This window comes from Lepidochelys kempii, chromosome 11 (assembly GCF_965140265.1).
Source record: "Lepidochelys kempii isolate rLepKem1 chromosome 11, rLepKem1.hap2, whole genome shotgun sequence".
Classification (NCBI taxonomy): domain Eukaryota; kingdom Metazoa; phylum Chordata; order Testudines; family Cheloniidae; genus Lepidochelys; species Lepidochelys kempii.
Window position 1 is genome coordinate 27,692,580 of NC_133266.1, and position 16,527 is coordinate 27,709,106.

Genomic DNA, 16,527 nt, shown 5'->3' on the forward strand with positions numbered 1-16,527 from the left:
CCTATAAATACGATGTTAAGTAGGGAAAACTGTTCCTAAACTCAGGATTTAACCTTGGTCAAGTACATAGTGATAAAAAATAATCAAACCACTAATTGTGTTTAAGTCCATGAAAGTATCCCTAGTATAGGAGTGAAATTGTATGGAATGAGAATTTAAATGTGAAGTTTTATTTTAGGAATTTTGGAAGGGAAGGAAAAGATGTTCCTGAGTTATCGGGATAGTTTGGAAGTCCTCACAAATGAGTTCTTTGCTTGTAGAAAGCTTCAGATCTAAAAGATACTTTTTCTTGAACAAGTATCTGTAAATGTACAGAATCCATGAGCTTCATTCTGCTTCAGTGTATGTGTGCTGCTTATAAGTAGTAGTGAACTTAATGATCTTATGCACTTTTTCCATAAATCTTAATTTTTTTTTCCTTAAACAGATCCATATTAAGCCAAGCCAAAAAGAAAATTCTGCTTTTACTACCTGGCTTTGAAAGTGTTGAGTTAGTGGAAGAATCCAGTGGTCCATTTTCTGATGCTGTAAGTATCTATTATGTTACTTCTTATGAGTGGTTTACTCTCTACAATTCTGGAATTGTGCTGGAGATAGTAACAATGTCCTATGGAGTTACAGTAATCAAGATTTTACTTTAATGATTTGAGGTTGATTAGTGTTCGAGGTAATAACCATATCCTGAGTTAGAGGCTGAAGGGCCTAGGCTGAGATGGCATTTGGTAGATAATAACTAGGTTTTTACCTGAACTATTGGCCTGTTCTTATGCAGCATATTTGCAAAAATCTTTACATTTTAGAGGAAACTACAGGGGAAGGTAAGTAAACATATTTTTTGAAGTCATGAGTGAAATCGAATCTTATGCAAAGTTTCATTAAGTTATCTACTTTATCTGTTTACACTAAACACCATTTTTATTTCTCTTTAAACAGACAGAAAATTCCCAGTGGGATGCAAAGATCAGTGGAATAGAAGTAAAATCAGGTGGAAAAAGGGATTCCTTGCTGGCACAGGCCAATGGTCTGAAAGACAAGACTACCACTGCTCATGTAACAACAGCAAAGGTAAGATGCATGCAGATGGATGTAATAAAATTAAACATTACTTTATGCTGACTTTCTTCCACAAGAGACTATTGGGTATGCTGGTTTTGTATCTCAAGTCCACCAGTCTGAAGCTAGCCAGCCTAATAGCAGTTAGCTGTTACTTTTTCCCTATTCAGATTTTCTAGTATTTTTGAAGTTTTCTTTTTTGTTATTGCTATGGAAACTTAAGGCAAGGTAGGTTTTTAAGGAGTGAAAGTTTAATCAACAGAGACTCCGTAAGGAATAGGGAGAGCAGCCAGCAGGATGCTGAACATTAAGATCTGATTAGTTTTTTTGGCTGTGTATCATGGCAAAGTATTCTGTGTGTGAGTGTATATATCCTGGTGTAGGTGCACATGCACCTCATGCATCTGAGATTGGATTGCTTTGACTAGCTCTGTCCATCAGGGTAATGCATGTACCTTGTGCCTCCTTGTGCTCCTGTGAGGTTATGAATGGTGGCGCAGCCAGGACCTTCCCCAGTTCCCTCTTACTGCCTGGGAAGCAGGATGGAACCTGGTAAGTGTCCAGCACACTACTTTGACCTTCAGGCTCATCTTTTAGACTAGTTTTGTGAAGAAATTCTTCTTTGCCCTCCTTATCTTCATTAATACTTTAATGTGGACAGTCCTAAAAAACTACCCCAGAAAGATACCCCCATGCAGCTGGCTGAGGGTGAGGTGCCTCATGCCAAGCCCCAGGAGCAGACTCTAAGCCTTCAGGATATAAGCACTAACTGATTTTCAGTGGACTTACTCTCCTGTTTAACGGGCAGAGCGGATGCCGTTTCTGCCTGGGGGAGAGGCACCTCCATTTAAGTATTCAGTGTGCAAATCCTTCTCATTGATGATTTGCAAGGTGAGGGCAGCGTGGCTGAGGCCACACACACGCTTGCGCGCTCTCAATACACATTATTTCAGACCTGGAGGAGATCTCCAAAAATCTAACGGGTCATCCTCAGTCAGTGCTCCTCTGAGCAGACACGCCATCCGAGGACCCAGCAGCAAAAGAAGGCAGGGAAGAAAACCTCTTTGAAATAGAAACTGGTTACATTGGTGCTTATCACCAAAGCCTTCAGTATTAGCCGATGCTACTCCCAACACCGGTGCCAGCAGCTGCTTTGACACCAGTACTGGCAGACTTGGCACTTGCCTCTCTCGTACTGACAACATCATCATTGGCATCAGCACCACAGTACAGTGGCGAGGCCAAAGGAGGGGTGAGTGGAGACCAGACACATACATTTCTCCATAGAGAAAAGAGACATCAGACTTCCAAGAAGAGGGGCCTAGTCCTCCTCCAAGGAAGTGGCCCTAAGTAAGCTGGCACTACCAGCATCTGCACTGACAAAGGCATATGTGCCAACCGCTGCACCTATTATAGGACCAAAGTACATCTTAGAGAGCTGTTGAGATTCCCTCCAGGGAACATTGTTGGTACTGGTGTGGCAGCAATTGCCAGAATGGGGACATGACACTACACTACAGCATTGCAATTCAAAGTTCATCTTTATTGCCAGATTACTTCTTCATCTCAGCAACAAACAGTGATGCTCTGTTACCTTATGAGAGGTTTCAGAGGAACAGCCGTGTTAGTCTGTATTCGCAAAAAGAAAAGGAGTACTTGTGGCACCTTAGAGACTAACCAATTTATTTGAGCATGAGCTTTCGTGAGCTACAGCTCACTTCATCAGATGTTTACCGTGGAAACTGCAGCAGACTTTATATACACACAGAAATCATGAAACAATACCTCCTCCCACCCCACTGTCCTGCTGGTAATAGCTTATCTAAAGTGATCAACAGGTGGGCCATTTCCAGCACAAATCCAGGTTTTCTCACCCTCCACCCCCCCACACAAATTCACTCTCCTGCTGGTGCTAGCCCATCCAAAGTGACAACTCTTTACATAATCAAGTTGGGCTATTTCCTGCATAGATCAAGGTTTTCTCACATCCCCCCCACCCCCATACACACACAAACTCACTCTCCTGCTGGTAATAGCTCATCTAAACTGACCATTCTCCAGGTTTAAATCCAAGTTAAACCAGAACATCTGGGGGGGGGGTAGGAAAAAACAAGAGGAAACAGGCTACCTTGCATAATGACTTAGCCACTCCCAGTCTCTATTTAAGCCTAAATTAATAGTATCCAATTTGCAAATGAATTCCAATTCAGCAGTTTCTCGCTGGAGTCTGGATTTGAAGTTTTTTTGTTTTAAGATAGCGACCTTCATGTCTGTGATTGCGTGACCAGAGAGATTGAAGTGTTCTCCGACTGGTTTATGAATGTTATAATTCTTGACATCTGATTTGTGTCCATTTATTCTTTTACGTAGAGACTGTCCAGTTTGACCAATGTACATGGCAGAGGGGCATTGCTGGCACATGATGGCATAGATCACATTGGTGGATGTGCAGGTGAACGAGCCTCTGATAGTGTGGCTGATGTTATTAGGCCCTGTGATGGTGTCCCCTGAATAGATATGTGGGCACAATTGGCAACGGGCTTTGTTGCAAGGATAAGTTCCTGGGTTAGTGGTTCTGTTGTGTGGTATGTGGTTGTTGGTGAGTATTTGCTTCAGGTTGCGGGGCTGTCTGTAGGCAAGGACTGGCCTGTCTCCCAAGACTTGTGAGAGTGTTGGGTCATCCTTTAGGATAGGTTGTAGATCCTTAATAATGCGTTGGAGGGGTTTTAGTTGGGGGCTGAAGGTGACGGCTAGTGGCGTTCTGTTATTTTCTTTGTTAGGCCTGTCCTGTAGTAGGTAACTTCTGGGAACTCTTCTGGCTCTATCAATCTGTTTCTTTACTTCTGCAGGTGGGTATTGTAGTTGTAAGAAAGCTTGACAGAGATCTTGTAGGTGTTTGTCTCTGTCTGAGGGGTTGGAGCAAATGCGGTTGTATCGCAGAGCTTGGCTGTAGACGATGGATCGTGTGGTGTGGTCAGGGTGAAAGCTGGAGGCATGCAGGTAGGATTACAATTTCCATCCCACCACCAACCTCAGCCTGGTCCAGTCCACACAAGAGATCCACTTCCTGGACACTACAGTGCTAATAAACAATGGCCACATAAACACCACCCTATACCGTAAACCTACTGACCGCTATTCCTACCTGCATGCCTCCAGCTTTCACCCTGACCACACCACACGATCCATCGTCTACAGCCAAGCTCTGCGATACAACCGCATTTGCTCCAACCCCTCAGACAGAGACAAACACCTACAAGATCTCTGTCAAGCTTTCTTACAACTACAATACCCACCTGCAGAAGTAAAGAAACAGATTGATAGAGCCAGAAGAGTTCCCAGAAGTTACCTACTACAGGACAGGCCTAACAAAGAAAATAACAGAACGCCACTAGCCGTCACCTTCAGCCCCCAACTAAAACCCCTCCAACGCATTATTAAGGATCTACAACCTATCCTAAAGGATGACCCAACACTCTCACAAGTCTTGGGAGACAGGCCAGTCCTTGCCTACAGACAGCCCCGCAACCTGAAGCAAATACTCACCAACAACCACATACCACACAGCAGAACCACTAACCCAGGAACTTATCCTTGCAACAAAGCCCGTTGCCAATTGTGCCCACATATCTATTCAGGGGACACCATCACAGGGCCTAATAACAGCCACACTATCAGAGGCTCGTTCACCTGCACATCCACCAATGTGATCTATGCCATCATGTGCCAGCAATGCCCCTCTGCCATGTACATTGGTCAAACTGGACAGTCTCTACGTAAAAGAATAAATGGACACAAATCAGATGTCAAGAATTATAACATTCATAAACCAGTCGGAGAACACTTCAATCTCTCTGGTCACGCAATCACAGACATGAAGGTCGCTATCTTAAAACAAAAAAACTTCAAATCCAGACTCCAGCGAGAAACTGCTGAATTGGAATTCATTTGCAAATTGGATACTATTAATTTAGGCTTAAATAGAGACTGGGAGTGGCTAAGTCATTATGCAAGGTAGCCTGTTTCCTCTTGTTTTTTCCTACCCCCCCCCCCCCCAGATGTTCTGGTTTAACTTGGATTTAAACCTGGAGAATGGTCAGTTTAGATGAGCTATTACCAGCAGGAGAGTGAGTTTGTGTGTGTATGGGGGTGGGGGGGATGTGAGAAAACCTTGATCTATGCAGGAAATAGCCCGACTTGATTATGTAAAGAGTTGTCACTTTGGATGGGCTAGCACCAGCAGGAGAGTGAATTTGTGTGGGGGGGTGGAGGGTGAGAAAACCTGGATTTGTGCTGGAAATGGCCCACCTGTTGATCACTTTAGATAAGCTATTACCAGCAGGACAGTGGGGTGGGAGGAGGTATTGTTTCATGATTTCTGTGTGTATATAAAGTCTGCTGCAGTTTCCACGGTAAACATCTGATGAAGTGAGCTGTAGCTCACGAAAGCTCATGCTCAAATAAATTGGTTAGTCTCTAAGGTGCCACAAGTACTCCTTTTCTTTTTACCTTATGAGAGTGACCCTAGAGCTGGTACTTTCTCTGAGCACTGCTTCAAAAAAGACATGAGTGGCACTGGGCCAACCTGCTGCAACCAGGTCAGTACCCATCCTATCTGTACTGAGGATCATCATTTCAGGTGTCCTGCCACAGGTCCGGGAAGAGGAGATCAGGCTCTTTGGCAGCATCATTACCTTGGCCACCAACACTGGAGCCAGTTGTCAGCGCCCAAGAATTGGAAGCAATGGAGAAACAGCAGCATCCCCAGTCTTCACCGAAGGAGTTATAGTCACCTGATGAAGTGGTCACACTAGCCCTTACCCCAGTGGTCAACTTTAAAGCATTTCATGATGCTCATATCACAGACCTGGATATCAAAACAATGGCCATACAAGAGAAGTAACACAAACTTAGACATCTTAACCCCATCAGCCCTGGGAAAAATTGCTATTCCCATAAAGGAGGGCACATGGGAGCTAGCAAAGTGCTCTGACACACTCTGGCTACCATCCAACCTGTGTCTAAAGAGGTGGAGAAGCTCTTTCAGGTGCCGCTGGAAAACTTAGAAGCCTTTTAATCCCAGCAGATCCAGGGCCACTGTTGGTAGTTGAAGTGGAGGACGAGTTGAAATTGACAAAGGCATGCCCGAGGATAACTCACAAAAAAATAGCTCTGTTTGGGCTCAAAGCCTACTCATCGCCTCACTGCAGTTCTGTGTGGCAAGCTACCAGGCATGGTTCATCAGATGTAATTTCCTGATATGGGAGAGTGTGACTCCCTTCCTGGCAAAAATGCCACAGGACACTAAGGAGGAATTAGAGGAGATTATACGGGAAGACTAAACAGCTGCCAGAGCAGCCTTGCAGGTAGTCATGAACTCCTCCGACATGGCCGTGGCTGTCCTGGCAGTTAGCATCCAGAATACTGAGGGAGGTTCAGGGTCATGAGACACCTTCCATTCAAGAGATTAGAGCTCTTCATCAAAAGAACAATGAAGGACACCTTGAAGGACTCGAGGGCCACTGTGAGGTCACTGCGGATTTGTACACCAACCCCCTACAGGAAACTCTGCAAATACCAATCTCAAAAGAAACAGCTGGTTCACCCATACTTTCAGATAAGACAGCCAGTTTACCCATTATGGAAAGGATCAAGATACTCAAGTGGACACACACAGTATCAAAGTTTCTCAAGAGGCTTTTATACTCTTACCTGCTAGTCAGAGAACCTACTTCAACCTGGCACTTCAATATAATCTTCCTGAGGCTCGTGGATCCTCTATTTTGAGCCTCTCTCAGAATGCTCTCTTCACCACCTCATTCTGAAGTAAATCTTAGTGGTTATCACTTCAACCAGGAGGAGTGAGTGAGCTTCAAGCACTTATGGCTGAACCCCACTTCATGACATTTGATTGGGACGAGACAGTTCTGAGGCTTCACCTGAAGATAATTCATAAAGTGGTCTCAGATTTTCTTCTAAACCAGTCAGTCAGCCTCAAAACCTCATTCTATGTAAAAGAAAAGAAACCACACACCCTAGAGATATCCAGGACTCTGCTTTATGGAAAGGAACAAACCATTCATACTGAAATACCATCTGTTTATAGCTGTAGCCAGATGTTCTAAAGGTCAGGCCATCCCTTCACGGAGAGTGTCAAAATGGATGATAAAATGTATTTCACTGTGTTACTACCTGGTTGGTGTACCTCTCCCACTGAACATCCAGGCTCACTCTACCACATCACAAACTGAATCCTCCTCCTGCTTCAGGAATATGCCAATATTAAATCTGTAAATTAGCAACATGGAGTAACCCACTGACCTTTGTCAAACACTATGCCGTGCGCATAGCTGACAGGTCAGATGAAAAGTTGGAGAGAACAATATTAAAATCTCTGTTCAACTGATGCAGCTGGAGCTCCTAATTCCCACCATTCTGAGGGCATATTGCATGCCGGCCATCTGCACTATAATCCATACTGACACATGCTCCAAAAAAAAAAAAAAGAATGGTTACTTATAGAATCATAGAATATCAGGTTTAGAAGGGACCTCAAGAGGTCATCTAGTCCAACCCCCTGCTCAAAGCAGGACCGACCAATCCCCAACTAAATCATCCCAGCCAGGGCTTTGTCAAGCCTGACCTTAAAAATATCTAAGGAAGGAGATTCCACCACCTCCCTAGGTAACGCATTCCAGTGTTTCACCACCCTCCTAGTGAAAAAGTTTTTCCTAATATCCAACCTAAACCTCCCCCACTGCAACTTGAGACCATTACTCCTTGTTCTGTCATCAGCTACCACTGAGAACAGTCTAGATCCATCCTCTTTGGAACCCCCCTTTCAGGTAGTTGAAAAGCAGCTATTAAATCCCCCCTCATTCTTCTCTTCCGCAGACTAAACAATCCCAGTTCCCTCAGCCTCTCTTCATAAATTGTGTTCCAGTCCCCTAATCATTTTTGTTGCCCTCCGCTGGACTCTTTCCAATTTTTCCACATCCTTCTTGTAGTGTGGAGCCCAAAACTGGACACAGTACTCCAGATGAGTCCTCACCAGTATCGAATAGAGGGGAACAATCACGTCCCTCGATCCGCTGGCAATGCCCCTACGTATACATCCCAAAATGCCATTGGCCTTCTTGGAAACAAGAGCATGCTGTTGACTCCTATCCAGCTTCTCGTCCACTGTAACCCCTAGGTCCTTTTCTGCCGAACTGCTGCCGAGCCATTCGGTCCCTAGTCTGTAGCGGTGCATGGGATTCTTCCATCCTAAGTGCAGGACTCTGCACTTGTCCTTGTTGAACCTCATCAGATTTCTTTTGGGCCAATCGTCTAATTTGTCTAGGGCCTTCTGTATCCTATCCCTACCCTCCAGCGTATCTACTTCTCCTCTCGGTTTAGTATCATCTGCAAACTTGCTGAGGGTGCAATCTACACCATTCTCCAGATCATTTATGAAAATATTGAACAAAACTGGTCCGAGGACCAACCCTTGGGGCACTCCACTTGATACCGGCTGCCAACTAGACATGGAGCCATTGATCACTACCCGTTGAGCCCGACAATCTAGCCAACTTTCTGTCCACCTTATAGTCCGTTCATCCAGCCCATGCTTCTTTAACTTGCTCGCAAGAATACTGTGGGAGACCATGTCAAAAGCTTTGCTAAAGTCAAGGAACAACACATTCACTGCTTTCCCCTCATCCACAGAGGCAGTTATCTTGTCATAGAAGGCAATTAGATTAGTCAGGCATGAGTTACCCTTGGTGAATCCATGCTGACTGTTCCTGATCACTTTCCTCTCCTCTAAGTGCTTCAGAATTGATTCCTTGAGGACCTGCTCCATGATTTTTCCAGGGACTGAGGTCAGGCTGACTGGCCTGTAGTTCCCAGGATCATCCTCCTTCCCTTTTTTAAAGATGGGCACTACATTAGCCTTTTTCCAGTCATCCGGAGCTTCCCCCAATCGCCATGAGTTACTTTACAGTAACTGTGCTGCTTCAGGATGCCATGCATGTAGATCCCATGACCTAGTCTCCATCCTTTCCTTTTAGAGTAGTTAGCTAATATGGGCTTTTAATTGTAAGGGACTTGGAAGAGGGTCATGGCCACTCCATTTTTTTGTACCCTCACATGGTAGCATGAAGAGGCATAGGGTACATACATGTCCCCAACACAGCTATTTACAAAAAAAACCCCTCATCTCTCATGCGTGAGGTGCACATGTGACTACAGAAGGATCAGTACTGAATGCAACATCTCTAAGAACCACAGTTACTATAGGTTAGTATTTGTTCTGTTTTGGGATGGTGTACGTGGGGTACAGAAGTACCATTAATAGTATTTCCTTTATCTTGTTTTTAAACCAATTTTTTCCTTTCCATAGCTGAAACTAGAATTTTCATCTTCAAAGACAAAACCAAGCGAGATACTTCTGGAAGAGGAGAAATCTGTTGATTTTGTGGTTATTCCTTTGGAAACAAAAGCAAGACTATTGACAGAACACCAAAAAGAAGTTCTTAGGACAAAGAGGTTTGTAATCCGTAGCACTGACAAGAGTGGTTGTATTATGAAATGATCAGGACAAACTTTAAATTTAATTTGTTTACTGTACTCCATCTCAATCTTGAATAGGATATTAATTATGCATCTTGTGCTATTACATACGGGCTCCAGAGCTTGAAGCTGACATAAAAAGATCTTTTGGCTAAAGACATCAGAATTGTTTGGGAGAAACAGTATCTTAAAGGGACAAAACCAATCTCTGATTTATACTTCATTCACTGATAGTGTTTTAGGTCCAGAACTAACCATAATTGTCTAGTTTCACCTGCATGACACATGCTGTAGAACTTCACCCAATGATTCATGTTCGCTTTTAGGCTAACACTAGTAATATGGCATTTTTCAGTAGTTGAAATAAGGAAAGTCTTTAGCTGGCAGTATGATCTGAAGACAGGTATCAAAAGATCAAAAAACACTTTATACCCATATGTAAACAGCAGTTCCTTCATAGCAAGCACTGATTGCTGAAACACACTTTCACTGCAAGAGGTCTCTCATTCCACATCACAGAATGATTTAGAAGTGTAAATAATCTTGTGAGGACTTGGCAGTTCAGTCTTTGTAGGGTTTCCTTGATGAGCATTTTCAGCGTTGGAACTGTGTGTTGTTAAAATTACATGTTGTTTCTCACTAGAAGTTCTAAGAGAAAGCTACACCTAACTGAAATGATATTTTTGGTTCCAGAATTGATATTCCTGCTATGTACAATAATCTGGATGCATCCCAAGACACTGCCTTATTTTCTCAGTATTCTCAGAGCCAGGAAGATTCTTTGTAAGTATGATATACCAACTGGGCTTGTGCTGATAAGATATTTTCTAAGTTCTGTTGCAACAGCTCTAATTTGGGTGATCTTGTTTTTAGATTAAAAACATCTTTAATAGAAGAGCCGAAAGAAGATCTTGAAAAGAAACCTCAGGTATTTTCACCATGTTTCATAGTATTGGAGATGCTAGAATTACAACTACCTTAATGATGCTTTATAATAGGCTTGGAAGGATTAGATTTTTATCAGTAATTATTGGTGGTATTTGATTTCAGTGTACACACACTAGCCAACAAAAATATTTCCATTGATAATGAACATTTATAAATAGACAAGGTAGAAAGATGCTGCTTGAGAACTTATTAGAATTTAAGGATATTTACTTTGTATATTTTGGCATGTGATTATGACAGTTTGCATTTTAACAGTTATAAAACTCTAATTTTTTGAATGTGTCTACTTTCATTAAATAGTTGTCTGATCTCCCCTCATAATTTTTCCCAACTGTAAAAAGTTAAGAATAAACATTGATATGCATTGAAATTATCTTTAAAAAAATAAATTCTGTCATGCTTATTTATAATCTGTTTGAGGAATAATTCTACTATGGAGTGAACTTCTCTGATCACAGACCAAAATTGATATGTGGTGGAGAGGGTAAGCTTGATACGTCTAAAACAAAGAGCACCTCTAAATTTCTTATATTATAGGACTAGAGTTTCCATTTTATAGAATATCTGGTAAGGCTGTCTTATGTGGGTCCAAATAAAAACTAAAGGAGAAAGACGTGCTAGTAAGTTCAGAGTTTTGAGAACATTTGCTAATCTTGTTTGTTCTTGCAATGTAATTTAATTTAGATTTTCTTTTTTATTCAGTTTCCTCAATGTCTTAGATTAACTTCAGCCAAAGAAATCATATGATTGTGTAAAGCATACTGATAGTCTTATGCCTAGTGGGGTTTTTTTAAAATTGCCTTTATTGATTCAAATTACCTCATTTGAGATGAATTCCAAATACAACAGAGAACCATAACATGTTTGCTTGTGACTTACAGTAGAAAGTCCTCAGGTTTGGCATGATAGGAAAAGAACATATGCAAGAATGTATACACTGTTGACTATTTGAACATAATCATACTAAACTTGTGAGTCTCTGCCTGATTAACTAAACTCAGTCATATAATTACATGATTCAGCAGTTAGGTATTCAGGTAACTATAAGTACTCCTTTTCTTTTTGCGAATACAGACTAACACGGCTGTTACTCTGAAACCTATAAGTAGTGTTATCCCTGTAACTACCAGATACAGCAAGAAGAGTCTCTAAAACTATCACCTGTATACACTAATAGACAAATCAGAAAATTGATACAAGACGCTTTCAGTAACTTACTAAAAATATTATAGAATTGTTCTGAGAAATTCTTGCAGTGCTTGAATTTCAATTAGTCCCACAGTTGAAACTGATCGCCATATTTGGGGTCAGGAAGGAATTTTCCTCCAGGGCAGATTGCCTTCCTGGAGGTTTTTTGCCTTCCTCTGTAGCATGGGGCATGGGTCACTTGCTGGAGGATTCTCTGCTCCTTGAAGTCTTTAAACCACGATTTGAGGACTTCAGTAGCTCAGACATAGGTGAGAGGTTTTTCCACAGGAGTGGGTGGGTGAGATTCTATGGCCTGCTTTGTGGAGGGGGTCGGACTAGATGATCATAATGGTCCCTTCTGACCTTAGTATCTATTAATCTATGAACTTCTTTCACATGCCCATTTTATTTTTTCCAAGAATTTATTTTCAATGACTTCCATATCACACTGTCCTTCACTGGTTATTTTAAAATGTAAGTTTTTTTGTCATCTGCTTGTGAGTTTGGACCTGAAACTTCATTAGGATACAAAAAATCTTGGAAACTATCTAGCCTTTTAGACATCATTTAGTCTGCATAGTTTTTCAAAGTACTTTTTAGGTAGTAAGGTAATTCTTGAAGCTAACTTTTTCACTTATGACAGTAGTTTTTATAATAAATTATGTAATCCCCAAGAAAGATCCTCTCTTAGGCTTTTTTAGCTGTATAAACTTTGACTCTGGATGGAGTTGTACAGGCTGAACAGGACACACAGTTAACACTGAACGTTTAAATGGGTGTAGAATTCAGGACACATGGAAAATTGATGTAATATAGCATGTGTTCAGATTATGCACACCTGTTACACTTCCTTTTCCTGCTCCTTACTTAACTCTTTAAGGCCAGTGTTCTGTCTCTTTAGGACTCATTTAAAAGCATTACTTAGACTCCATGGCAGTTGTATTGTATCCAGAATCCTAAATGTAGATGTTAGTAACAACTCCTAATTGCCTTCAGAAAGTACTGTACATTAATATAAATATTTTCTAATCATACTGTAAAGAAAAACAATATATGAAGTACTAGTTAATAACTTTGAAATAAAACCCAGTAGATAGTAAGTTTACTGCTGTTCTTTGTCTACAGACTTTCACAAGGTCTTTCTACTGCTCCCCTTTCTTTGGGCTAAACAAATAAAATAAATATTGCCATAAAGCATGTCAGTTACATTGGAACAGTTACACAGTTGAACTGTGGCTAACAAAGGAAAATTCATAGTGTTTTGAGTGGGTGGATAGTTTCAAAATCATTGTCATTATTTAGGCAGAGCAGTCTTTTTTTACTTTATTTCAAGTCCAAATGGGATTGCATTTTTTTGTAGGTTTATGGTGAAAGTAGCAAAATTACAATGTCACTTAATTTGTCCTTGCAGGATGAGAGGACAAAGAGCAATGTGCACAATAGTACACATGAAATCACTGGGAACTGCAGATCAAGTGAACCTCTTGAGAATTCTGTGAATATTGAAGACAAATCCATCACTCATGTTCCAGAAAGTTCAGATTTAAATTGTGAGGAGGATTTAAAAAAAAGTATAACTGAAATGGTTGCAAAGGAGTCTTTAGTAGGAGAGGATTCAAAAAAACATGCAACTGAAACAGTTGCAAAGGAGCCTTCAGTTGGAAATGAAAACACTTCAAATGTCAGCAGCAGTTCATCTTCTAGTGATGTTATTTCTGGAACACCGCAACCTGCCAGCCGAAGACAGTCCTTTATTACTTTGGAAAAGTTTGATAGTTCAGAGAACAGACCCTTTAGCCCTTCTGCATTGAATAGACTATCAGGAGCATCTGGGACTGTTGCTGTTCTAGATAAACAGGAAAGCATAGATGCACCAAAGACTCCCTCCAAAATAGAAAAACCTAAAGAGGAGAATAAAAGTTCTTCAAAATCTGAATTTGAAGGAACAGTTACTGGGTTAAAAAGGTTGAGTCGCAGGCAAATTAAAACACAGCATGGAGAAATTAGGCAATCCGAGTTGTTAACAGATTTAGAACTGGAGAAAAGTATACAGGAGTCTGTTGTTGCCACCCACTTGGAAAATAAATCTGGCACACCTAGTCAAACGGAAGAGACAAAATGCATTCTAGATACTCAAACACAGGCTCCCAATTCTACAGTGATAGAGAGTACAACAATAGAGCATAAACAAATTGTGGATGGTGTAGAAGAGGAAGAAAAATGTAAAGGATCCAATTTGGATTCCAAAGAAAATACACCTCCAGTGGTTGCTATATCAGTTGATCAGATATCTAATGATGACAATCAAGTTCCACAGATGTCTCCTAATCAGAAAACACTAAGACGTTCTTCAAGACGACGGTCAGAAATTGCAGAAAATACAACAGACAGTCAAGATAAAGAAAACAGTCACCAAAAAAAGGACAAACGTAAAGATGATGAAAAGTCTTTCCAGAAGAGGGTGCCACAAATTAAAGAGGATGCATCCCAAAAGCAGAAATCTGTTTCTGAAAAAGCTGTAGATGCAAAAGAAAATGCAAATAAAAAAGAGTGCAACTTTCATGAGAAGACTGCTGCAGAAGACATTGGCCCAAAGGAGTCACACACTTCAAGAAGTCTTCAAGAGGAAATGAACAAAAATGCCAAGAAATCTGAAAGTGATAACTTGAAATCTGAAATAGATGATGTTCAAGATTCTAGTTCGGATATAACAAGCCAGAAAAAGACAAGGGGGCGCACCCGGTATCAAACAAGAAGAGCTTCACAAGGATTGCTTTCTAGTATAGAAAATTCTGAGTCTGATAGCTCTGAGACAAGAGAAGAAAGTACCAAAAGGAAAAGATCTGGAAAATGGAAAAATAAAAGCAATCCTCTTCAAAGCAAAGTGAAAGAAGAAAAAGAGAGCCAAAATCAGGAGCTGTCTTCACAAGAAATAGCAACTGAAATTAAGAATCTGTCTGAAGTAAAAAATAAAGGTGAAACAAGTTCTGAAGTCGACAAAGATACTGTATTGATATCTCAGGCATGTGATGTGAAAAACAAAAAAATGTATACAGATATTAACGAATCTACAGGAATTATAGAAGTGGCAAAGACTTCAGTTGGTGGGCAGAACACAAATGTAGAACAAAATAAAACCAACATATTGGGAGAACCCTTCATGAACCCATGCATATCAGAACCAGTTTTGAAAACAAAACAGGCAAATAAATCACTTGATAAGCAAAGAAGTGTAGAAGGCTGTAGTGCAATCATTCTATCTGAATTTGCAGCAGTAGCTACTACTTCAGACTCTGTTCTTTCCTCTGAAAAATCTCTGCAGATACTTGAGTGCCAGCACAAAAGAAGCAAGAGGATGAGAAGATCAAAGAGCTACAATTGCTGTGGTGAAAACTCTCAACAGCAAGAAAAGTCATTCACTGAATTAAAAAATGTAGATAACCATGCACAAAGTGAGCATAAAAACACATGTATTCAGATAACTATGACTGCATTAGAAACTTCTTCTAATGATTCTCATTTTGAAGAAAGGCTGTCTGTGGAACCTTGTGCAATGAGTACACCATTGCTTCCCATTAAGAAATCTAGTTTCGTTAAGGATTCAGAAAGAGGAATAAAATCTGAGAATGATTTGGAAGAAAATGCTATTCCAGTGGAGGAAGATCTAGAGAAACCATCATATATCAAAAGTAAAACTTGTGACCCTGTCATTGAGGAGCAAGAGCCAGAGCCCACCAATCTAGTTGACAGTATTGAACAATGTTTGACTGACTGTGTTTCGAAAGAGTCCATAGAAAGTTGTCTTCCTTTGGAGAATGGCACAGAGCCAGAAGCTACAGAAAAGGAGGAAATGAGTCAAAATGAGCAAATGGAGGAGATATCTGACGCAGAAACTGTTAACAAACCTGACCAAACAAAGATAAATGAGCCAAAACATGATCAGAATGAAGCAGAAAAGACTGAGAACACTCCTATAAAAGCATACATCCCTCAAGATAGTGAGATGAAGGAGGAAGGTTTAATATTCATTGAAACTGCAGTGGCAGCTACAGTGCCTGAAAATGTAGCCTCAGACCAGGAGGGTGCAGAAGAAAGTGACAATGTGGATTCTCCTCAGAAACTGAAGGAGCTTGATTCTGTAGCTTTGGTTAAGGTTAATGAAAGCCCCAATGAAGTGCAGACACGCTGCATTTGGTCTCCTTCTGCTTCTCCATCCACCAGTATTTTAAAGAGGGGAGTAAAAAGACATCAAGAGGATGATTCCCCATCACCTGCTAACAAGGTATTGTGATGTAATTCAGTCTTCAGTACCACTGAGCACTTGTAAGTATACGTAGTGTACTGAGTATCCTGGTTATCATATATGCCATTACCACATGATCTTGTAGAAGTGCTAATGATGACCTGCAAAGATTTTATTTTTTTTATTAGGCTGTGCCCCTTTTTCTCATGTGTAAGTGCTGACAGGTTTTATCTTAAAAATTATTTTTCTGCATGTTTTTACCTTGGAAATATCAATTGTCCACTCCTTACCTTCTTTGGTTTTGCTGGAGGATTTGTTTGGAGGGGCAGGATGATCAGGATACACACTTAACTTCATCCTTAATTGAAGGTGGGGGCATTGAATCTTTAATAAAACCTTCTGTTCTCCAAATTCGTGGTCAGTGATGTTAAATAGATGTTAAATAAAACTGTTTGTTTTATTTTCTGACTAAAAACCTCTTCCCTTGTCAATTGTTCAACGTTCACTCTTGGCTCTTGTGATATCATGTCCTCCTCTTCATG

At 40.9% G+C, this 16,527-nt stretch overlaps 1 protein-coding gene across 8 annotated transcripts in view; it reads left to right on the forward strand.

Annotated features, from left to right (window-relative positions):
- RIF1 (replication timing regulatory factor 1) overlaps positions 1-16,527 on the forward strand; it is a 61,084-nt gene that overhangs the window by 38,257 nt on the left and 6,300 nt on the right. For all 8 annotated transcript variants that reach the window (XM_073305456.1, XM_073305452.1, XM_073305453.1 and 5 more), the window contains 6 exons: positions 428-527; positions 934-1,065; positions 9,437-9,582; positions 10,300-10,389; positions 10,480-10,534; positions 13,154-16,024. In XM_073305456.1, the coding sequence (XP_073161557.1) occupies positions 428-527; positions 934-1,065; positions 9,437-9,582; positions 10,300-10,389; positions 10,480-10,534; positions 13,154-16,024 (3,394 nt within the window). The remainder of the gene's footprint in view (positions 1-427; positions 528-933; positions 1,066-9,436; positions 9,583-10,299; positions 10,390-10,479; positions 10,535-13,153; positions 16,025-16,527) is intronic.